Below are 25730 nucleotides of genomic sequence, written 5' to 3'. Positions count from 1 at the left end.
GTGGGGCCCTAACTGCACAGTGCAGACCCTCTATACGCCTTCATGGAGTGGTGTAAAGCACAGGGGAGCACTTTACTTTTTTATCTAGTTTCATGCAAAATTTTCAAACGAATAAATAATTTGGAGGGTTCTTATAATATTAAATTGTCCTCTAAGCCACGGAAAATTTTGAAGGCTACGCGGAAGTTTCGGAGTGGGCCCCTACCCCCAGCTCCCTCCCTGAACGTCGTCTTTGGCTGGGTAATCATCATTTACTCCATGATAATTGACGAATTATTATTTTTTCGGAAGTCTCAAGAGGTGGCTATCATCCCCCCACTATCCCCCTTAATCTTCGCATGCAGGTAAAACATAAAAATAAAACTACGACATGTATTAATTCAACATTTAATTAATTGTGTTCATTTTCTCTCGTTGCAGGCAGCAAGACTCCTAGGGTTGGGTCCGGAGAAGATCGTCTTGTTGGACAACAAAACGAAAATCCTAGCCAAGTCACAGAGCACAGCGGAATTGGTGCAGGTAGGTCACGTGATTCCCAATTACGTCACTTGCCGAGGTCGTTTCCTTTCTCTGCCAAACAATAGGGAAGAGGCTTATTTCCATCAGGTGGATAATCATAAACCCAGCAAGCTTACGTAGACAATGGTCATTGCAGAAGTTTTTACATTTTTTAGTCAAGATTAAAATCTCGCATTTGTTTATTTCTCCGGGATACACCAATCATGAGAGCGCGAACCGCCTCGACTACCTAGCAGGTTGAGTGGTCGAATCACGAACTTACCATAGAAGATTGGTGTATCTTCAGCAATTTACTCTAATCATAAATCATCATCGTAACGATTATCCTAACGACGAAAACTTACTTAAAATAAGAAGGGACATCATTATCACGATTGTTAATAAAATTGAAATATCGGTCTTTTATTCTTCGGGAAGCTGCAACGTCGAATACTGATAACGAGGCTCTGGCGTGTAGGTAAAAATTTTTATTTGCAGCCTCAACATTCCTATCGGTTTTGGTGTAAGTTCTGAACTGATGCAAGACGTCTTGATACGAGTCCCACCCACAAATTTAATAATGAAATAATAATAAAAATAAATTCCTTTATGACGTGGGCGAGGTTCAGCCTGGGACTGCTCTGAAAATGCAATATTACACATATAAACTACGAGCGACTAGCGACAGCTATAACAGCTTGGAGGCATATGCTAACAGTACCAAACCTGATACGTGCCTAACCTACTCACGTGTGCATCAAATGGCAGGAATAATCATCTTACTAGGTTAGGCAATTTAAGGTTTGTTTATGGTATTAGATTCATGCGTGAGTAGGTTAGGCAGGTCAGGTTTAGTGCTGTTAGCATATATCTTCCAAGTTGCTGTCTCTAGGCACTCGTAAAAACCTGCTTATACCTAGAGCAGTAAGCTACGTATGAAATAATACATGCACATATGTACCTGTAAGGAATACACAAAATTAACTTAATTCACAAACTGTTTAAATACTGATACAATAGATAATGATTAAAAAAATACACTTTCACGTAGTGACTTTATACCTTTAGTATGCTGTGTTCCATGACTGACATTGTCCCACAATAGCAGATATTTTAATTTACCTCTGAAAACATACAGGGTTGTTCATGCATGCAATGTTCACAAGCAATGGTTTTCGTGCTTTGAGAACTAAAAAGCAGTAAAATGATCTGTAGGCAGGAGTTCATGATTGCCCTTTCATCAACCTACCGAACGAGTTACGTCAGTGGTTATGGTGACAGTCATCCTGACAGAGATAAATACTCCCATGACTAATAACACATACTAACCTGCATTATATCTGTTTCTAATTTTTCCTTAAGTATAATTTTAATTTGTTACTCTTGCTCGCAAATATTGGGTAAAAAATTGAACTAAAGTGTAAATCACCAACCCTGAGACCTTCTGTAAACAAACCGTCTCACCGATTCGATGTATCACTCCGCGTCAGCTGATTCATGACTGCAATCATCTGCTGTTACTCTCATAGTTCGCCGCACCTATTCATTTTATATAAGAGCCTCTGAATGTGAGAACCCGCTCTCAAAACATCAGACGAATATGCAGCCGCATACATTGTTACTTTCCCGGTCATTCTCTTTTTCATAACCCTTAAAACTGCAGACACTGACATACCACTGGACTGGGATACCAACTTAACCACTTCTTTTACTGGTTTCTCAGGATACTACTGACAGAACGTTACATAAATATTGAGTAGAATCTGTTTCTCGCCCCTTTTCAAAGGCTGTCCTTGCTGGTGCTTTGAAAACAAGCTCGGAGAACACGGAGACCTTCCCGCACGCATAGAAGTTGCCATGTTGAAAGTGGCACTACTTCCTTGCTGTTCACATGATTATTTTTAGAAAATAACCAATGTTATAAAATATCATTATGTACACAAATCTCTAAGCTCATTGAAAGTTACAATGCATATTCCTACAAAATGTTCACACTTATCTTGCCTTGCCATGTCACCAAGTTATTTTACGATGTGCACTATATTTGGCGGAACAAAAATCGTTATTAGAATGCTTGTCAAAGTTTCCAATGGCAATAAATTTACCAACTTTCTTTGTCTTGTTTTGATCATCATTATCAATATATTTATTGGACTTACAGCATTGCATATGGCTGTTTATGCCCATTATATATTTTATTGACATAAGATGCAATTTACATAAAATCTACACACAAATTTCAACAATGTTATATAATTTTGTCTAAAAAAATGCAAGTAAAATATATTCAATTCACATGCAAGAAAGAAGCCAAATTTATGGGAAATGATTACTGGTGCAAAGAGTTAACCATAAAGGTAAAGCAATAAGTACAAAAGAAAGAGCATTGGGTTTAAAGTGAGACATCATTTGCGGCAGCGTATCCCTTACTACAAATTGGCCGTTGTTTTACCTTACGTAATGAATCCTATAACAACGCTGGATTTTCGTGTGGATTATTTTACTTCTATGAGTTTGCAATGCTTTCTGCATGCACGTGGTTTTGTTTACAGAAGGTCTCAGGGTTGGTGATTTGAACTTTAGTTGTTAACAATGATTAAGTTTTTGATTATTATTTAACACTTGTTTTAGATGCATATATTTAGTCTTCTGTTTGCTAATTTTCTGTTTCCTTGTTACAGTGGCGAATGGGAGGTGGCAGGTCTCACGACCGACTACAGCTTGAATTCCGAGGAACTCGCTGGTCGCTTATCGTTCCTACGGCTGGAACTTTACGCGACGTGGGTTTGGTACTCTGGGAGCTGTTGCAGGAACTGGATTCCCAGTTTCTTGAGGAACATGCTCTTGTACGAAGAGTTCCTGAACAAGGTAATATAACACATCTCTACATCCATGTGAAAATAATAATAATAATAATATATTTCTATTTGGTGGGAAATCATTGTACCTTTAGTTGTTTGTCAACGTTTGGATTTATTGGGTAGACATAGGAACACATCGGATGAAGAGATACAATGTTGTTTCACTTGGAGGATAATATTTTTGTTATTAATGTTCATGACTGTTCATTTGTAATATGAATTACTAAAATTGTTCATTTGTACTTTCTACATGAATAATACAGTATGGATTAAATTGGTCCAATACAGAATGTTCATGTATGTACACAAACAGAAGGTGTTTTGTGGTGAATGCATAACCACGTTTGTCCACATTCCAACAGTAACTCGACACATAATTATTACAAATGACTCTAGCTTATCATCCTTCTCCTTTTAACAAACAATAATAGAATCTTAATCATGAAATCTAACAGTTCTTCATGAAATAAAGACGAAACTGAAATATTTTCTATCCAGATTGCCTGAAGTCTCAGAATCATAAAATGTAGCAAATCCACCTGTAGGTCCTGTACTCTGTCTCAGGGGATGTGTGGAGCAAGGCCATGCATAACGGTAGAAAAGCGAGTGGGTGGAGAGAACAGCGAAGCAGTTGACACTGCTCACAGCTGGTAGCTGCAGCTGCATTCTCTTCTTCATGCACTCACCTCCTCCTCACACATTCATTGGTCGAGCCACTACTTGCGCAGAGACTTGTTTTCGTTCACTTGCTCCCAAGATTCCCAGGATAGAGTCCATTTATTTTTCAGGTACAATTAATTTAAAAAATGAGTCGTAAACTTTATGAATAAAATTTACCATTAAGTTTCAAAGATATTTCTTCAACGAGATGTGCAAAAATTTGTAAAAACTTCAATTCGCTCATCTGGTGTTTCAAGTAGAGGAGTCCCTCAAGGATATAATAATAATTATAATAACAAGAATAATTATTATGTATACCCCACCCCATACTTTCTAGTAATGCCTATGCTTGAATCAGTACCTTTGTTACTTAGGCCATGTCCGAAAGGTGCAAGACCGTACTTGAAGCGAGCATACTTCGAGAATGGTCTCGCAGTGTAGTCTTGAAGTCGTGGACTGGAAGTGAAAATCTTTCGAACTGCACTTCGAGTGCAGCCCCAAATATGATCAGTAGATATAACCAAAGACATATTGGTTTTCCATGTTTAAAACACTTGTTTTTCACCTCAGAAATCACACAGCATTTGCAAATGTACTTATACATACATTTCCACACATTAGAAGAACAACAACAACAACAACTTGCTGGCTTCCTACCTCCGCAATTTCAAACAAATGAACAACAAGTCTACTTGTTATGTGACCCAGCATGCAACCTTGGCGTGCTCTGCACTGTGGTCTTTATACCTCGTGAACTTGACGCCAGTGGCGTAGCAACATATCGCGAGGCCCTGGACGATATTAGAATGCAGAGGCACCCATCCTTTCTTTACACTTCACATCTCAATATGAATCAATACAAAATTTTCAGGGTTACGTCAGCAATTTATCAATTGTTTACAGCAATTAATACTCCAACAGCATTTCGCCAATTACAGTGACAGAGTGGTTAGCAGAGCACCGGGTTGCAGGTTTGAATCCCGGGCTGGGCATTGGTGTTCTTTGTGAGTGTAACTTTATCAATTTCATCATATCATCACTCATCCTCATCGCCACAATTAGCCAAAAGTGTAAGAAAAGTGACGTTAAATAACCTATATCCATCAATTCAACCGCATTTTGAATCTTCTTTGTACCTCATTTTCGGATCCGCATTTGGATGTGCTTTATTGTTAACTTATTAAAATTGGGAATTCAAGGTCAACAGAAGGAATAAGATTCAAGACAAAGTGCTATTTATTCAATAAAAGGACAAATGGGGAAATGAGATGATAAGTTGTAATTTTTCGGGCCCCCTTAGTCTTATGGCCTGCTTGCCTATATGTGATGGCCCTTGATTTGATGTAGTCATTCAAGTTATAACGTTTAACTAGAATTTAAAGACAGATAAGAATAGAATGTTTCAATTTTATTACCCACTTCTATTTATTACATTTTTCGTATCAACCTCATGGGACATGAGGCCCCGGGCGGTTGCCCACTTTGCCCACCCCTTGCTAAGCCACTGCTTGACGCTTTCGAACTGTACTAGGTGACGTCACTTCTGCCAAGACCATACTCCAAGTATGTACTTTGTACCTTTTGGGCAGAGCCTTAAAATGGCACAGGCCTATGTTCATTGTTTCCTCTTATTTCACTACATGCTTTACATTTAATGTTTCCTTTCCCTTTACATTTCAGAACTGGTTAAACGAGCACTCACAATGCAAGTAGCGTATTCAGAAGAACTTGAAGCTTTACAGAAAATCCTCCACTTTCCGGAAGAAGTTGCTCTCAGGCTAGGCAACACCGAGTATGAACTCTTCTATAAAGTCCCACCTATTGACTACCTTCGACAGGTGACTCTAGATCTTGGAGGAGAACCGCAAGCTGATCCAGGACCTGTAACCAAGCCATCAGTAAGGAGCCTTATCAAACGATTTAATGAGGTAATACACGATAGAGTTTCTATAAAGGTACTAATATTTATATATGCATGGAACACCTTTTAGTCAGTAAGTTATTCATACTGGATCCTAAGTAATGGAGAAGTTTATTATGTGAAAACCAGTCTTTGGAAAACAGCTCAGTTATAGTTAAAAATAACTAAGCAAAGGCACCAACTTAAAATATTATTTTCAGGAAGGCAAGTTTGGTATAAACAATATTTTTAAATGTGATCTGTTTGGGATGTCATGAAAGTAAAGTGGAAACCATTCAAATTTATTGCCTGTTAATGGCAGTTTTTGTATCCCAGCACATTAGCACTTAACAGGCCCCTCCATTGCGGACACAGCACTGTTCATACCCAGGGCCGGATTAAGACTAAATTGGGCCTGATGCTTGAAATCTTTTGTGAACAATAAACACGACGATGTTATAGTTACATCACAGCGCAAAGAATAATAGTAACTATAATAAGTAATGCTGTGTCTAGGTATCTGAAATTGCGGTTCCAAATCATTCTAAGATTTATTTTCAGGTTAATATAGCATAAGAAGACTGTTCAGCTTTCGGAAAATTCTAGTCTGTTTTTATCTGGGCCTATTTTAGGAATGGGCCTAATGCTGCAGCATCAATAGGACCCACCTTAATCCGCCCTTGTTCATACCACGCACACATGATGCGCCATGTGGTGTGCAGCATTTCTGCAGTGATCTGTTGAAAAGCTGCTCTCATCTGCAATCGCAGGTTGGCTTCAGTCTGTGGTTTTAGTGCATACACCAATGACTTGACGTACCCCCACACAAAAAAATCTGGAGGCATTAAGTCCGGGCTATTCGCAGGCCATGGTATAGGTCCACCACGGCCACTCCAGCGATCCCGCACTATGAGAGCCCAATGTGGCGGAGCACTGTCCTGTTGAAAGATAATTGTGTCTAGTATCCCAATTTTGCATACCATACGACGCACTGAGCACACTGTTGTGGCATGACCACCATTTTGTCTCTCATGCATGCACACTAGCACCGACACATGGTTGAAGTCTGCAAACCTCCGCTCACTCGAAAATTACGACCTTACTGCTTAGAATACAGCAAACTGTTAAGAGATATGTTCATTAACCTTGTGTGTATAACACTTTACTTTTCTGACATCCCAAACAGATCACCCTGTATATTTCTGTCCCTCTATGTGAATTTGAGGGACAGAAAGTGCCTTGCCCCCTAAAGTTGGCACCTATGACTATGTTACTTCTACAATTACATTATTCTAGATAAGATATAACTTGTAGGCTGTGTTTCAATACATGAATTGCAAGTGGGCTGTCATTTCTTATTGATGATCATCTAAAAATTAACATAGTTTTCAGTAAATTACAATGAACATTGTAGTTTGAATATAAAAATATTTAAGTAAGAAAATCAATATGTTACACAAACATTTGTTCATAACAATTGCATGTAGGTGAGGATTAACATTTTATTTCTATTTTCATATCAAAATCATAACTTTATTCAATAATGTTGAAAAGTACAGAAAAGTAATTGTTAATGTCATTACTTGTTACTGAAAATTATAACTGAGAGTTACAGTTTCCATTATTTGAAAAAGTAACTGATAGAAACCTTTTACAAAAATTTGTTGTATAGAAGTATGCACATTTTCTGATATTCTTATGCAATAAACTGTTCATACTGGAAAGCCACAAAGATAATGGTTGTAATACCAGGCTGTCCCAGAAGTCCTGCACCATACAAGGGGGAAAATGAAACACACAATATCAGAAATAAAGACAGACTTTAATCAGCAAAGTATGGACCTCCATGTTTGATTACCTTCACCCATCTCTACAACAACAGTTCAATCTGATGGCGATACCAGATGGCAGGTTTAGAACTGAAAAACTCGCAACAGGCAGAATTTACCTCATCATATGCATTGAACTGCCGACCACACAGGAAATGTGAGAGAGAGCGAGACAAACCGTAACCCGATGGTGCAACATCCGGACTATAGGTGGGATGAAGTAACAACTCAAACGCGTCAAGCTCAGCCAGGGTGTTGGCCACTCTTCGAGACCGGTGACTCGGAGCATTTTCAATTTGCTGCAGTAACCTCTTCCTCCTCGTTAATGCCGGGTATCTCTCATTCAGAATGGCATACACCCGGCGAAATTGCTCAGAATACAGTTCACCTGTTACAGCACGACCTTCTGGAACAAAGTCAGAATGGACAATCCCGTCAATATTCCACCACACACTCAGCATGAGCTTTTTCCCAAATCTATCCTGTTTCACATGGGTGATGGCCTCCTGTCCTCTCTTCACCCACTGTTTACGTGTATCGGGGTTTTTCAGAAACACTCACTTCTCGTCTTTTGTCACAATTCTCCTCCAAAAACTAAGATCATGCAGGTTTTGTAGCAATGTCTGGCAAATTGCAACTCTGCGATGGGCCTGCACCTCTGTCAGCTCTTACGGACTTTGTTGGGGCTGTTTATTGGTGTAATCCATGTCATGCAAGCGAAGGTTTACTGTCGATTTGGATGCTCCAACCACTCTTGCTAACCCACGTGTGCTGGATTGTGATGTAGCATTCACAGCATCCTGCAGAGACTTGTTAAAGTCTATCGGAGGTCGTCCCATGCAGGGCTTGTCCGCAAGGCGTAGATCACCTGAAGCGAATTTTTTAAACCAACGGGAAGATGTCGATCGATGCACCACTTCTTCGTTCTCCACATGACAAAATTCCTCCGCTGCCGCTTTTGCTGTTGGTCCTTTTTTCCATAAAAAATGTAGCACTGCACAAAAAGTGCAATTTGGTCCTCACTCATCGTGCCCACTTTAACTTCACGGGAACACTCATTACACATGCAGTGCGTGCCTTCACTTCATCCAACAATCCTGTCCTCTGTGCCTCCCAACAGCCTTTCACCAGTGGCACCACCTACCCTCGCAAACTTCATCTTGTGGAGCTCAGTGTGCTGATGGTGCAGGACTTCTGGGACGGCCTGGTAGTTGCTTGTCAATTTCTTTTCCCAGAAATGAGCAATCTATAGCAAGGAAATATTCAAGAAAATTCAAATATTTTCTTGAAGGCTCGCATAACCACAGCTTGCAAATTATTAAAAATTATTGAAAAATATAAGTTTTCTTTACATGTGGTTTAAAATGTTATTTTATAAAACCAAGATTTTGAATCCGTTTCCAGGTTCTTCTTCAGTGTTATCCAATAAAATCACATTAAATGGTAAAAAAAAAATATTTTAAAAATGATTAAAAAGGTAAAAATCAAATTATTGCAGAGTGCCTCATGGTCATCAGCTGTCTTGCTGCAGGGGGTGGGTACTGACAGCCAATAAACATAAGGCACTCTGCAATAATTTGATTTTTACCTTTTTAATAATTTTTATAATTATTATTTTTTTACCTTTTTAATGTGATCTCATTGGATAACCCTTAAGAACCCGACAATGGACTAGAAACGTCTGTTTTAGAAAGGAACCTTTTAAACCATACATAAAACTTGTGTTTTTATTTAATAATTCAAGAAAAAAATGTACAGAAAATGGCTGCAATGAGAATTTGCTATGGTGATGATCTAGTCTGTAGGGGTCTGACTGCCATGCAGGAGACCCAGGTTCGATTTCCAGGATGGGTGATCTAAGGTTGGAATTTTTCCAGCCTTGCCTGCACATAAAGTGGCTCTGGGGCTCACCCAGCCTCAAATCAATGGGTACCTGGGAGGGAGGGCAAAGGCAGCCAGAGTATGATGCTGATCACATCACCTCCAAAAATGGGCAAAATCGACACCACATCTAAATGTGCCTTCATGGCACGGTGATATATACACAGGAAACTTTACCTTACCTGTAATATTTAGTACTGATTTTTTTTTTGCAAGTTCATAATTTGTAATGTACCACCACAGAGCCAGGAAACAGACAATGGCCTTGTCAGTGTAAAGAGATGCACAAACATCACATGACATAGTTGGATATTTGTGAATTGTGTGTGCATTGTGCCTGAATTTGCAGTCAGTTTCCATTGTTTTAAGGAATAATTTTATGTACATAATTCTTGAAGCTTACCTGACAGCGAATGATTAATGGATTCTCTCAGGATATCAGCCAGGTCCGTTGTGGATATATCTCCGAGCATTCAACAGTTAACCCCACGCTTATCTTCAGCGATTGAAGTACTATACTAGGGTGACGTTAGCTCCTAAAAGCTCAGAAATATATGCAGAATTGACCTGGCTCATATCCCAAAAATATTTCCTTGTTTATATTTACATGTTTGTAAACAATGACCTAGTAGACAAGAAATATATCTTTATATTAAAATTAATTATGTGGCATTAGTAACACACAGCTTATATAGAAACTCTATATTCTTGCAGGTTAGTTCGTGGGTTACGCATGTGATAGTAACGCAACCTACCCATGAGGATCGAAAAGCTGTGCTTTCATGCATTTTGCGTGTCGCTCTCTCGTGCTGGAATTGTGGAAACTTTAACGGGGCAATGGAAATTGTAGCTGGTCTCAAGTGAGTATGTTTTGCATTACTTTTTGAACAAGATGGAACTATATCAAACATAATGTTCTTGTATGTGTATCTCCATGTGAAATTGTATATTTATATGTTGAAGATGTGCTTGTTTGTTGAATTTTTGTGTCAAAGTGTGTAGGCATGCATTAGATACAAGAATTTCTTTCTTTCATATTATCATTGTATAAATGTAACTCTTTTTGCTAACTAGCTGTAATGAGAATAATTGCTGTATTAATGAAACGATAAAGTGTGACCCAAAAACATGCATTATACTTGACAGGTGATGAAAGCTAGATTAAGAGGTTTTGTGCATTGTTTAGTGGGGCCAAAATATATCGTTAACTAAGCTATATTAAACATTATGGGTTTATGTATTGCAATATGTGCATGCTTAGAGTAGTATAAATATTATGAAACTTTCAGAAAGTAAATTGAAAGTGTGCTTATAAAACTAGATGTTAGTGTCTGTATTCATAATATAAGTTGTTAAAATGAGTATCGTCACCATAGCTACTTGTGGGACACATATAATGTTTTTCGGTAAGGATTTTATAATTTTTAAAGTTTTCCATAAATTTAATGGTAAAATAATGGCAAAGAATTCTTATATCAGGTGCCATCTTGAAGAACGTTGGTCCAGGGGCAGGGGTTTCTTTCGGCCTCCAGCCGACATGAAATGTTGTAGGCCGGCGGAAACTACTTGCTTCTGAGCTGCTTTTTCCTCAAGACTTCTCTGCACTCAACTTTACTCCTTTTTTCTTCATTTTTCTTCTTGGATTTAACAGGAACGTAAATTCATAACTCGTATACCTATTGTAAAGATTTTGTAATGGAATTATTTATGACGTGTACATTTTTGTCTTTATGAAATGTGATCACAGCTGTAATTAATGTTGTCTTATGAGGTTTAGCAATTGTCGTCTATTTGATTTTTGGTGAAATCTGCCAATTCAGATTTATAATGTATTATCACATTCTCCTTATTTTTTCTTTATTTCTTCATTTTTTCTTATTTTCATTTCTGACATCTCATCTTCATGTGCCGTGAAATTACTTGTGTGCAGCTAACAGAAAAGATAATAATAGGTAAATTGTCCATCACTAATTTCATTATTTTTTTTTTACATCCTGTTGTTTTAAGGAATTCTGTTGTGCTTGTCCTCTGCTTATTGACGTTTGTTCTTTTCAATTCATGATCATCAGATTGTGACAAACAGACTGAATGAATATAGCGATTGACAATTCACTTACTATTACTCTTGCCGTTAGGTGTACAAGAAATGATGATAAAACTGTTACTTCACTAATTGCCTATTTTGAAGTTACTGGTTGCACACTGTGGTTTATAAAATGTTAATTAGGTCATAAGATTTCTTTGGCTTTTATGTACATGCTATGAATTATGTTGAAATGATATATGTTTTGTCATAAGTGTAATTAAATATTAACCCGTGGTGCAACAGCCCGTGAGAGGACTGACTGCCGGCCTCACTCTAATCATCCAACCAGTTACGGGGTGACATGTGGTCAGCACGATGAACCCCCAGTTATAGGTTTCAGTGACCAGCTTGCACTAGTCATTCGTAAGCTCCCCAATTTCCTCACGATGGTGGGTGGTCACCAGTCCCATACATAGGAGAAAAGTTTCGAACTTGCACATGTCCCGTAGTCGGAGCCCAAAGCATGACACCTTAAACCACATGGCCACGATGTCATAAGTATAACTGACATTTGTTTTTTAGGAATGTTGCACCAAGGAGGAGGTTTACGACCCCACCACTCATCCCTTGGTGATACCAGTGGCTGGAACGTGTGCATGAAAATATCTTGCATTGCTCTTTGAGCAATGTCGAGTGATTCCATATATTTCAAAAAAACATTAAAGAGAAGACATGAAGCGTAACAAAACATGAAAAATGAAATGGAGTTTGAGGGGGATGGGAGGCACGTGAAACTGAAAAATATTTAGCTGTGGGTAAAGGGTGAAATTGGATAAGTATTTCTGAAAATGAACATTTTAAGCAAAAGAGCTGGTCATATCATGGCAATATGTGTTGATATCAGTGACTCTGCAAGACATGGACACTCCCTTATGATTCCTTATTGTCTGGTTTTGTGTTTATCATCTTGTCTTTGAGAACCCAAGCTGCATGTGTAATATTGGACAGGATTTGAAAAGTATTTTTATCAGTGAATAATAATTGAGGATGCACATGACATTGAAATAATAGGTAGCATTTCAAACTAAAATTCTATTCAAAACACAAAAGTTACATATGTGTGCTTGCATGAATATATCACAATTTGATGTAACAGAATAATTTTAAAATGAATGCCTCATTAGTAACATGCAGTTTCCAAAATTCCAAAGTTTATCTAAGCAGCTTAGAAAATTTTCACAAAATAACACTTAATATCCTTTGAAGAAATATTCTAAAGCATATGAAGACAAATTATAAACACAATACAGCCCTCTAAAGTAAATAGCTAAGGCTATATTAATTTAACAAAAGTAATACTGTATATCCAATGAGAATTGACATAGCACACTGGAAAATTTCATATTTCTTAATTTTGTTTGTAGTAACTGACAATACATTACTGTAATAATGGCAAGAGTTATTTGATTTCAACACTCAGTGGTGCAGAAATAGTTTTTTTTTTCTTAAAAAAAAAAATGTGTTAGGCACAATTGATGTTCTATTCATTTGAATAATCCTATATACTGATGATTTTGCATACTAATTGTCTTTAGAGATTAGTAATCTAGACATAGCACTTAGTAACAATGAAAAATGGAATACATTTTATTATGTAAATCTGTTGTTAATAAGATGTCTGATATTCTTATGGTACTTGGTGATTACAAGATGTAATAATTAATAACTGTACTTTGGGTATGTAGACCTACTTTATAGGTGAAGTGTGTTTCTAAGTGCTATGCTTCTCATTTTTTCTTTTTGCATTTTTCTATTTTTTCTATTGTGTACAACTTTAACAAGTTTATTACTTTACCACAAATTCCCCTTGCTTTAAAATCAAGCAAGTCTTATTGTCTTTTGCAGCAAGACAATAAAACACTGCACGTAATGTGTGTTTCTTTCATTTTCTAATGCAATCTATTTGTAGGTCCAACAAATTGAAGCCATTTTGGCTGTCAATAACAGAGAAAGAGTCGGTTCCAGTTTTGGACTTTCTGACTTCTATGCTCCTGTCCTCAGAGTACGAGATAGCTTTAAAGAAGGCCAAAGGCATGAAAGAGTGTCCGGTTGTTCCGTTTTTTGGTGCCTTTCTGAGGGAGTTGAGAGATATCATGGCCCACACGCCCAGTCTCGTGGTGTTGGCATCGGGGGACAATGCTCGCTTGGAGGTAAGCCATCAAATATGTTCATGAGCCATTTGCATATATCGGTCACTGATTAGTAGTGGGAGGATTTGCACGGCGATTTTTTTTAAATGTGCTTAACAACTGTAAAAGTAAAGTAAAGTAAAGTGTTCCCCTGTGCATAGCACCACGCCATGAAGGCGTATAGGGGGTGTGGGGGTAATACCCCACACTTTCTTGATCCGGTCGTGAGTGGGGGTGATGTGATCAGCATCACGCCCCTGACCGCCTTTACCCCCCAGGGTTTTCCCCAGGTACCCATGTTATTCGACGCTGGGTGGGCGCCGGGGCCGCTTCCACCGTTAGAAAAGTTCCCGGATTTGAACCGGCCGGGGATCGAACCCGGGACCTTGAGCATGGTAGTCAGACGCGTTACCGACTGAGCCACCGCGGCCACAGCTTAACAACTGTATTGAGCACATTAATAAAAGTGGATGAAACAAGTTACTCATGAAGCAACATGAATACATTACTTACTATAATGCTCTACCTAACTGAAAAATTCTTTCTTTGCGGGCCAAGGTCTACCTCCTAACTGCCAGCCTCAATTCCACATGACTCAGCAGAGGTAGGCGATCATCCAACGAGTTATGGGGTGACGTGTCGTCAGCACGACGAACCCCCAGTCTTGTACGATTTCCATGACTGGGTTACACTACTCATTCCATACCTTTTCAAATTCCTCACCATGGCCACCGGTCCCGTACACAGGCCGAAATCTCGCGAGAAAAGTTGTTACGGTTCCCCCAGGAGACGAACCTGTGTGCGTCCCATAGCAGGAGCCCAATGCCTGATGCCTTAGACCACACAGCCACGGTGCAGGACAATTTTTCCATTTGGTGAATTAAAATGAATTATTCAATTGAAGCTACAGTTGGTGAACTGGAATTTATTGTATTCAGTTGTAATCAGTTAGTTACTTGGAATAAACTTATTCAAACATTTATATATTTTTAATTCCTAGAAGGGGAGTTGCGAGATTTCATGGTCCATATGCATCAATTTACAAGTCTGCTTTAAAATATCCACGAATTACATCAGAACATTAAAACGCATGTTATGTAATCGCAAAATAAAAGGAAAGTTCGAATTCTGTATAATTTTCAGAATAATTAAACTCTGCGAAAGTGTAGCACCATGTTTTTGCAGACCCCTTGAAAACCAGTGGCGTATTCTGAAAAGTTGACATGATTTACTGCAAATGTTCTTATTTATTTTATATATTTAATATATATTATTTAGACAGGCAGGCAGGCATGCCTGACAACTTCAAATTTTCCAGCAATTTCTATACACATGAAAAAAATTGGTTTACCAGCAGTAAACAAGGTCACATGGAAGAATACGCCACTGTTGAAAGACCAAAATGCTGATATTGACTAATATCGGCTGAGCCCTAGAAAACATGCTTTTATGAAAAATCCTCCCTGTACTTATCAGTGTCCTTAGAGTATATTGCAATTGTTGTATGAAGAAAGAAGACAGCTTCAAAATGTTAGAGGATTCTTATCTGAGAGTTACTTTATACAATGTTGATTATGCCAATTTGATTCAAAGATCTTTAGCATACAATAATATAATTTTTTGTACTCACAGGTGACGTACTACATAGAAATTTTAGCAAAATATGTAGACTCGACCAGGACTCAAACCAAGGTCCCTGGCATACTGTGACTTTAACTGCGCTACTGTTCCACCCTTGTTTCCCCTGATTCTTTGCTTCCGCTGTTTTTACTTGTCTCCATCAGCGTTTCTGCAACGGTGTCTGTTGCCTTGGAAACACTGTTGATGTAGACCGGGCCCAGTCTTTCCAAACATGAAGCTGTATTTGCACTCACAGGTGATGTACATTCACGGACACTTCTGAGTTGTAACGATCCCATTGGCCTGCAATGGAATCGTTACAACTTAGAAATGTACATGACTGTACTATGTAGAAATTTTAGCGAGAGAAACCGCAGATGCAAAAAATCAGGCCAAAACAGCCATGGCTCAGTAGATCAGTTAGTGGAGCAGTATGTCATAGACCCAGGTTCAAGTTCTGGTCGAGCCTGCAATTTTATGCTGAAATTTCTAAATAATATAAATGTTCTATGGTTGCAATTAACTTGCCATGATTTTACAAACATGAACAATAATTGTAATAGCTTGACAATTATTTGTTGGACAACAGTTAGTATACTATTGAATGAAGCATCAATGAAAACACTTTTAACAAATAATAATAATAATAATGCTAGTATTAATTTGCTGCAATTATCATTAAATAAACATGAAATGTTGTAACGATCATACACTTTGAAGAGTCACTTAAATTCGTTGTGGCCAATTGGCAAAAGGGAACACTACTTGTGATTGCTATATGGATAATGTACATTGTTCGCATGGTCGTCTCAGCCCTCCTCATGTTCCAGTTTATCTCAGACTACAATGGGGAGGACCACTTCTTCACAAGGATAGGCCCAGGAGGTCTCATCAACCTGGAGAAGATCTACAAGACTCAGGCTGTGCTAGACAGTATAGCTTCTTTCCATCAGCATTATCACTCACGGGGACAAGGCACAACTAGCAATTTTCTCAGGGACCAGTTGAGGTAAGACGATGTAATACACTCCTCACAAAAAGTTTGGAATATTGTTATATTAGACACAACAAATTTGTAATATTGTTATATTAGGCAATAGGCACGGTGACATATGCTGGCGAAAAGACGAGAATGTCCACCAGACAGATACCATGTGTTGTTGCATTCCAAGGCCATGTCTATCGTTACAATATTCTAGGGATGGGACGATATAAAATTTTGGCCGATACCGATAAAGTACCGATATAAAATTTACCGATTCCGATAACCGATATTCTACCGATCCGATATAAAATAGAAATGGTCCGGGAAGAACCTGAAAGCTTCATTGGCCTCCTTAAAAATGTGTGTTTCAAAGTGACTGCAGTGCAAGAGAAATTGCATATTTACACATTTACTTTTTAAAAAAGTAGGGCATGGAGATTATCCATAAAATTTTTTTAAAAAAGGCAGAATTTTGCACTAAACTATCAGATATTTATCGATATATCGGATCGGTAAAATAATCGGTAATTTTACCGATAAACCGATATGCCTATATCGGCCGATACCGATAGAGTACCGATTAATCGGTCCCATCCCTACAATATTCCAAACTTTTTGTGAGGAGTGTTTATAATTTATTATTAGTTGTTTGGAAGTTAATTACTTTAAAGTTCTGGAAAAATTACCTTTTTTTAAACAATAAACTATAAAGTTACTGATTTTTTCATGAAAAAGAATAAACACCAAAAACTCTTGAATAAGGAGCACCAAATGTGCTGGAGCATTGTCATGATGCAGCATCCTTTATTTTGTTTGCCCACATTTCTGATCTCTTCTGGCCTCTTTCAAATGCCCCATTACTTTCTAAACTCTTTGTTGGTGTTTTGACCAGTTGGGACGTATTTATAATGATCGGCACCATTCGAATCAAAACAATGATGAACATCACTGTCACTTGTGTGTGACTTTGGCACAGTGGCATGCGCAGGATATTCGTAAAGGGGGCGGGGGGATCATATACTTTTGTATACTTAATATAGTTACTAATAGGTGCTTGATAGTGCTTAATAGGGGGGATTATGATCCCTACCAACCCTTTTTGGGCATGCCACTGTATTTGGCATGCTTTTTTTCAGTCTGGGCAACTATTTCCCCAACCCATTGTGATGACTGTCTTTTTGTTTCCATGTCTTAACTGTACACCCACATCCCGTTACCTGTTATATTGTACATCCTCATTTCCCCAGATCTTCACTGATGCTTGTTTTTTGTTTTTTTTCATCTGTCAGCAAGCATGGAACAAATTTTTCAGCAACATGATGCATGGTCAGTTTTTTTTTTCCATTAAAATCAGATGACACAAACTTTACTGATTCCCACTTCCTCTGCTATTTCACAGATATTCATCTGATGATTTTTCACCACAATCACACGCACATTTGCCACATGCATGTTGTCACATGATGTTGACGGCTGCCTAGATTTTACATCATCTGCAATGAAAGTTCTGACTGATATGAAACAGCTGTACCATTCATAGCCACAGCATCCATTTCATACATTCATCCCCATAAGCTTCTTGCAACATTTTCAGGGTTTGTGTAAAGTCTTGTCCAATTTGAAACAAAATTTCACATTACTACATTGTTCTAGAACCTTAATTTTCTTTCCTTTAAAAAATCGGAGCATGCGTGAAACATGACCTCACTCTAATGCTGGCAGACTGAAAATGAAATGGTGTGACATGGCAAACAGCCTAGCATTTCTAGAGCTTTCCACCATGCGGAGCCACTAAGTGGATATTTCAAAAGTTTAGTTTCTTTATAAACAGAACTTATATTCTATGAGTAGCTTTTGGGAGAACACCTCTTCTCTTTCTTCAGGTGAACAAATGTCATTTTTCGCTGGTGCATGAGTCAGCAAAAATAAATGTTTATGCCTGAAGATGAGAGGAAAGGTGCTTCCTTGAAACATAATGGTAGACAAGGACATATTTAAGGGGGGGTCCAGGGGGTCCAGACCCCCCTCCCCCGAAAGACTTACCAAGTACAAAAATTAAATAATAAAAATATGCGTTGTTTAACATTTCTTGTACTGTATAATCGAGGGTTATTTGTTTCAATTTATTTTAAGGCAGTAAATATTTAGTTTTTACAATTCCTATATTTAACATTAATATTATAATAATATAATTAATTTAAACATTTATATTACTTATTATTATTATTGTTATTATTTCTGAGACACTTGGTTCAGACCCCCTTCCCCTTCCTGAAATAAATTTCTAAATACATGCCTGGTGGTAGAATATATAGTAGGTAAAAGGATGGACAATGGACATGTCCAATTAAGTGCAAGGCTTAGAAAATACACTTTTCAATATAATTTTAGCAGAAACAATCATTCTCTCACTGCAAATCTTAATAAGCTTCAATAAAGCCACCTCAGTGGCCAAGAATGTTTAGTGGTTGACTCACAATCTTGCAGCTGGAGGTTCTAGTTCCACTCTTCTGTGCATAAGTGTTCTTTGTGGCATCAGTATCATCTAATCATCATTTATCCTCTTCATCACATTAGATATATAAAGGCAGAGAAGTGACATGAAAATAAGAAAAATATAACAAAAAAAATGTTTCAATGAAAACTTAAATAATCTCCACACTTAATAACCTGTGTCGCGACAGCTCTCGGGGGCCAGGGCCTACCTACCGACTGCAGGCCTCACTTCCACATGCCTCAGCAGAGGTGGGAGATCATCCACCCTGTTACAGGGTGGTGTGTGGTCAGCATGACAAACCCCTAGTCATTGTCCCAAGTAACCAAAAGTGGTTGGCCGAACATTGGGCCAACCATACTGAAAATGGTTGGCCAATCATTGGGCCAACTGTACTGAAAATGGTTGGCCAACCGTTGGCCCAAAGCAAAACATACCGTTGGCCAACGGTAATTTTGGCCGTGGTTTCAATGTTGGGCCAATGTATGTTTTTACGTTGGGCCAACATATGGTTTTACATACTGAAAACTAAAGAATGCATAGGTTTATGTTCTGATATATGCACACTTTATTGTGAGACCAAATGTAAACAATAGTTCAAGTTATTTATGAAAATTAAAAAAATACACAGCACTTTCTCAGCCACATGATATAATTGTTTTCAAGGCACCGTACCTTCAAGTGGTAGCACAAAAACCTTCTAGAGTTTATTTAGTTTTCCACCTTTCATGGAATTTAGTCTGCACATAACATTGCTTAACCACCTTCACAATAATACCGGTAAGAATGTTCTTGTTCTACTACAACTAAAAAGACAAACAGTAAGCAATTCCCAATACATCTTTCATCCATGGCGGCTGATACAGGACTGGTGGCTGACTGAAAGTTAAAAATAACTTCTACTTTCATTAAAAATATATTGTATTTCCAGTATATGCTGTGACTGTAAATAGTAAAGTAAAGTGTTCCCCTGTGCATAGCACCACGCCATGAAGGCGTATAGGGGGTGTGGGGGTAACGCCCCACACTTTCTTGATCCGGTCATGAGTGGGGGTCATGTGATCAGCATCACGCCCCTGACCGCCTTTACCCCCCAGGGTTTCCCCCAGGTACCCATGTTATTCGACGCTGGTTGGGCGCCGGGGCCGCTTCCACCGTTAGAAAAGTTCCCGGATTTGAACCGGCCAGGGATCGAACCCGGGACCTTGAGCATGGTAGTCAGACGCGTTACCGACTGAGCCACCGTGGCCACTGTGCTGTGACTGAAATATTCGAAAAGAAACACTGTTACTTGTCACTTATTTTACACTCTAGAATTTTCAGCATACTCCTGAAAGTTGTCTTAGTATGAAAAAGTTGTTTTTAAAACTGATTTTGACTCACTTTTCCATGGTTGGGCAAATGTTGGCGACCACCGTTGGCCCAATGAAAAGCCAACCTTTCCCACGTAAGAAATGACGTTGGTGGTGGTTACTTGGGGTTGTAGATTTTTATGACCAGGTAATGTTAGTCATTCATAACTCCCCAATTCCCTCACGATGCTGGGTGGCCATCGGTCCCATACACCATCTGAAATCTCAGGAGAAACATTTTTACGCTTCCCCCCAGGAGACTCAAACCAGAGTCAAAGCCTGACAACTTACACTGCATGGCCACGGTATGGAACAATCTCCTCACTGAAGAAGATATATAAAGACAGAAAAGTTACAAGAAAAAAAAAATGTTCAAATGTAAACTTAAATAAAATCTTCACATTGAAAATACTGACTCATTATTGACAGAACAAATGCACACTTTCCTTACCTTACACCTCCTGTCTTCAAAACTAGTCAGTCAATCAATCAGTTTATAGGTCATCAGCAACTAAATATGTTTGTAATCAAAGAATATGCCTTGGGGGAAAAAAGGACAATCTGGTCACGTTACATATTCCTAGAGAAAACAATGTTGCTTGTACAAATGTCAAGTAACTGCATATGCATTTATAGATATAGGTATATGCTTGAAATATACTAGGGCTAATGTACGCTGCATGCAGTTGGTCTCTTGCCAGTATACTACAATTTTCTGTACCTACCTCTACAAGCTGGAAGAGGAGTTTTTTTCGTAATCAAATTTCTTGTTTGTGTCATCAAGATTTTCAATGGGAACTCCTTACTGAAAAGTTTATGTTCCATGGAAACCAAGTTAACTTCTGCCGGCCTCTGTGGCAGAGTGGTTAGCACAGTGCACTACAACACCAAGTGTCCCGAGTTTGAATTCCAGCATGGACGTTCTATGTTGGTGTCCCTTCATCGATTTAATCATATCATCACTCATCCTCATCTTCGCGACAACCAAAAGTGGCAGAAATTCGAAGTAAAATAAACCAAATGAATCAACCAAGTTAGCTTCTGGGGCAATCTGATTGTGAAATCGTTAAAGCATATCAAGGGTTTCATGGCTACATTCCTGATGGGTGCACATTTCAGTTTAGTAGATCCATACAAGGCAAACAGCTGATTGCATTGCCCAGGCTTTCTCAGGTTTGAACATTCAACGGCAGTGGCACAGGGTTTATCCCTTCTTGGTAGAGCTGTGTGAACTTTATAAACAACTTCAAACTTTTAAACATGTATTTAATATCCTACATTAATATTTTTCAGACAAAATGAATTTATATTTATAAATTTGTGCTCTCTCTCTGCAGTATTCACACATCCAGCATAGAGCGATCCTATCTTCTGGATGAGTGCGAGGACAATGATTACGATCTTGACTTGGATACATATCACCCAGTGCAGCCACTTAGCAATGACCATGGAGTCAGTTTCTTCCCCATATCAGCTCCACACAGTGGAATCGACCACCACATACTCCAGGTAAGCATCCGAATGTGTTTCCACTCTCCGTCTTCTATATGTGTTTCCATGGTTAAATGGTTTAAATCTTGCAGTATTCGTTCTTCTTTCTTTTCCCATCTAAGCAACAAATGGGAATTATCAATATTACTTTCCATGTAATGGAATAATGTGAAAAATTGATATTAATCGATATCGATAGATTCCTAATCTATTTGATCCCGAAGTTTCTAAAGATATGAGGGCTATTTTTTTTTCAAGGTCCGATCGGTCGCGAAATAAAAACCACAATGAAAACAAAAATGTTTTTATTTGCAACATTTAGCTACACCTTCCAGCTACTTCTCTACATAGTCGCCGCCCAGATTTAGACATTTGTCGTAGCGTGGTACCATCTTTCCAATACCCTCGTAATAGAAGGCCTGTGCTTTCAGCCAATTCTCTACGCTGGTCTGCAGCTGGTTGTCTGTGCCAAAATGCTATCCTCCTAGCCAGCGTTTCATGTGCGTAAAGAGATGAAAATCTGAGGGAGCCAAGTCCAGGCTGTAAGGTGGGTGATCAAACACCTCCCATCGAAAACGCTGCAGGAGCATCTGTGTTGCAGCTGCAGTGTGCAGCCGAGCATTGTCATGAGGGAGGACAATGCCTGATGACAACATTCCTCTCGCTTGTTCTGAATTGCCCTTCGTAGACGTTGAAGCGTCATGCTGTATGAGGCTGCAGTGATGGCCGTGCCACATTCCATGAATTCCACCATCAACACTCCTTTTCTGTCCCAGAACACAGTAGCTATACACTTTCTGATGGAGAAGGTTCGCTTGAACTTCTTTGGTTTACTCGGGGAATGGCAATGCATCCACTGTTTGGATTGCTCTTTTGTTTCTTCATTTTCGAAATGGACCCATGTCTCGTCCCCTGTGACAATTTTGTTCAAAAAAATCCTCTCCCTCATCATGGTAGCGCTGAAGAAACGTTAAGGCGCCGCCCATTCGCTGTCTTCTGTGCTGGTCAGTCAGCATCTTGGGAATCCATCTCGCACAGAGTTTGTGGTACTGAAGTCTCTCACTCACGATGGTATAGAGAGCTGACCTTGAAATTTCGGGAAACGACTCACTCAACACAGAAATTGTGAACCGGCGATTTTCTCAAATCGCCCGATCCACTTGCTGAACAAGATCATTGGTTGACACTCGCTTCCTTCCCTGACCGGCTGCATCATGAACGTCTGTATGCCCTGCTTCAAAGTTCCTGCATCATTGACACACTTTGCTGTTACTCATGAAAGTTTCACCGTACACTGCATTCATTCGTCGATGAATTGCGGCTGCATTGCACCCCTCAGCATGAAGAAATCGAATGACTGCACACACTTCACACTTTAAATGTTCTAATGTTCTAGGCATTTTTCCATGCTCACTGCATGCTCCGAACTGACACATGCGACGTGACGCGATCAACGGGCATACTAGAGACACTGCGCAACACATCCACGCACAGCTTCATCGGATTTTCAATGTGGTTTTTATTTTGCGACCGATCGAACCTTGATAAAAAAAAAAGTCCTCGTATTTTTAGTTCTGCTAGAACATGTAGAATTATTAATACTAGGTTCAGAAGATGACCTAATAAATTTCAAAAAATGTCCTAAAGAATGACTATAAATTGACCTTAAAATAATTTTGAAAGCTTGATTTTTCATAAGTTACAAGTGAGTAGTTGAATAATGTGATAAAACTCATTGCTTTGTGGTATAAACTACTGAAGCAAAGAGGAGGGGAGGGAAAAAGCAATAAAGTGCTAATGTAGTTTCCTTTATTTTCACTTCAATGTTACATAAAATGCTCCTCAAGAGTTTACTGTATAAATTTTTCATCTCCATTGAGCGTGCCTTGCACTATAAAATAGGTGGTCAACATCTGAAAATATAGATCTAGTTGTATTTTGAATACATAAGATTATATTTTTTATCTAGTGACAAATTTTACTTTAAATCCCAGTAGGGACACATAGTGGTTCAATTCCACTTTAAACTGTAGGTCCAGTCCCGATTAGCCTTACTGTGCATAAGTGGACTTAAAACACCAACTCAATCAATCAATTTACTTTAAATCCACATATTAAAGCGTTAGTAGTGGCCAGCAAGGAAACATCAAACTAGTCTTCACCCAAAGTATTTTAAGTTGACTGGAAGGAAAGTAAATTTACGGGAATTAATTATTTAATCCATGGGCATAACTTGGGACTTAACTTTTGGGGGAGGGGCAGTGTCGAAAAGTTTTTCATCCCATAGCAATAGTGTCCAGGATTATTTGCCAAATAACTGTTACATTTGCGAAATCACAAATATTATTATTTATTACTTAGCGCCTCAGGTCTTAGGATGTTACAAAAGTATCCTTAATTTGTAAATTTTAACAAACCTGAAAATTTTGGGGGGGCATATTTGCCATATTTTCAATTAATGGCATGGTTAGGACATTTGAATATGTAAGTTATGCTAGCAAATTCATTTAAAATTAATAAAACAACAGGGAAGGAACAAGAAGAAACCTTAAAAATGATAAGAATGCAACAAAAATGACAAAAAATACTGAAACCTAAAGATGAAAAAAAAATGCAAAATAAAAGCAATGTTTTCTGGTTCTAATTGAAGGGAAACAGACTAAAAACAGGTTTAGCATTGCTGTCAAGGTCTAGAAAAGATGATGGTGTTTCATTAAATTCCTAGCCCTAATTATTACTATTTTTTTTAGGTTCTCCACCATGGCAGTACAGCGGTACACTGGGATGCAGATGGCTCCAGGGCAGCTCTTGTCTACGTCAAACTAGAGAGAAGTTGCTCAACGCTAACATGGTCAAGACCAAGCTGGAGCAGTTTGAGAGGCGCATCCCAAGACTACTGCCTGGCAGCCAATCCGGAAGAAGCGGTCGCGCCTGGTCTCGCCCTGAAGTTTGCTTCCGGGTCGGGAGAAGTTGGCGTGCCAGGGTTGGAAGAAGGGTACCTCGAACTGCCCGCGGTCAAGGAGATAATGCTAGGAGGACGGGACAGGGATGTCGACATCGCAAACGCTGCACGTCGGTTTGGGCTGGACCATTTTCCTCTTTCTGATTGCTGCCTTGCTCTTGTGTATGGTGCTAATCTGAGTGACAACAGAATTCTAGTCTTCCTCTCGCCACCCACACTGTGCAGGTTAGTGTTCTTTTCTCACAAATGCAAAATAGTAACAGGTTGCTGCTTTAGCTCTAGAATTACTGGGACCGAACACTGTTTGGAAAGCATAAAATCGAAATTAGTTAATTTACTTACGTAAAGTGAGTATGAAGTTGTCGTAGACGACGTTTCGGTGGCAACTGCCCCCTTCTTCAGGTCATGAAGTCAGCTATTACGTGCCTACGTAAAGCTTCGTCATTTAGAAAGGATCAAGGTATATGTATGGACAGGTTGAATGTTAGGATGATTAATGGCTAAAACATGGTAAAACTGTTATAACTGCTTTAAAAATTGTTAAAACCTGTAATGTTACTCTATCACAGCTCCATGTTGACAGGAACATGTACAGTCTGCGCGGAAAGTATTGACGCCACAACAGATGTATACACCAAACAAACAACAAAATCAATGTTGTACTACTCACCTTGTAGTCAGTATTTTGTTGACTCTCCTTTATGCTTCCGGCATTCTGTCAGTCGTTTTGGAACACTCAAAGCCAGGTTTTGGAGGAGATAAACTGGCAGATTGACCCAAATGTCCCTTATGGCAGCTTCTAGCTTAAGGAGTGTAGATGTGTCCCTGTTCCTTAAACGTCGCTTCATGATAGACCACAGGTTTTCAATCGGGTTGAGGTCGGGGCTTTGTCCTGGCCAATCATCAAAATAAGGGACACAAGCATCTTTGAGCCATGAAACCACACTTTTGGCTGTGTGACAAGGAGCCCCATCCTGCATAA

The 25730-nt window shown here is 38.8% G+C and overlaps 1 protein-coding gene across 1 annotated transcript in view; it reads left to right on the top strand.

Annotated features, from left to right (window-relative positions):
- LOC146004296 (uncharacterized) overlaps positions 1-25730 on the top strand; it is a 953900-nt gene that overhangs the window by 890003 nt on the left and 38167 nt on the right. The window contains exons 22-29 of the mRNA XM_083143016.1: positions 421-519; positions 3180-3366; positions 5700-5947; positions 10344-10489; positions 13625-13865; positions 16295-16473; positions 21633-21804; positions 24537-24973. Coding sequence (XP_082999142.1) covers positions 421-519; positions 3180-3366; positions 5700-5947; positions 10344-10489; positions 13625-13865; positions 16295-16473; positions 21633-21804; positions 24537-24973 — 1709 coding nt within the window. The remainder of the gene's footprint in view (positions 1-420; positions 520-3179; positions 3367-5699; positions 5948-10343; positions 10490-13624; positions 13866-16294; positions 16474-21632; positions 21805-24536; positions 24974-25730) is intronic.

Source organism: Lepisma saccharinum, chromosome 21, assembly GCF_977018435.1.
Source record: "Lepisma saccharinum chromosome 21, izLepSacc3.1, whole genome shotgun sequence".
Lineage (NCBI taxonomy): Eukaryota > Metazoa > Arthropoda > Insecta > Zygentoma > Lepismatidae > Lepisma > Lepisma saccharinum.
This window is presented reverse-complemented; position numbering and strand designations above follow the sequence as displayed.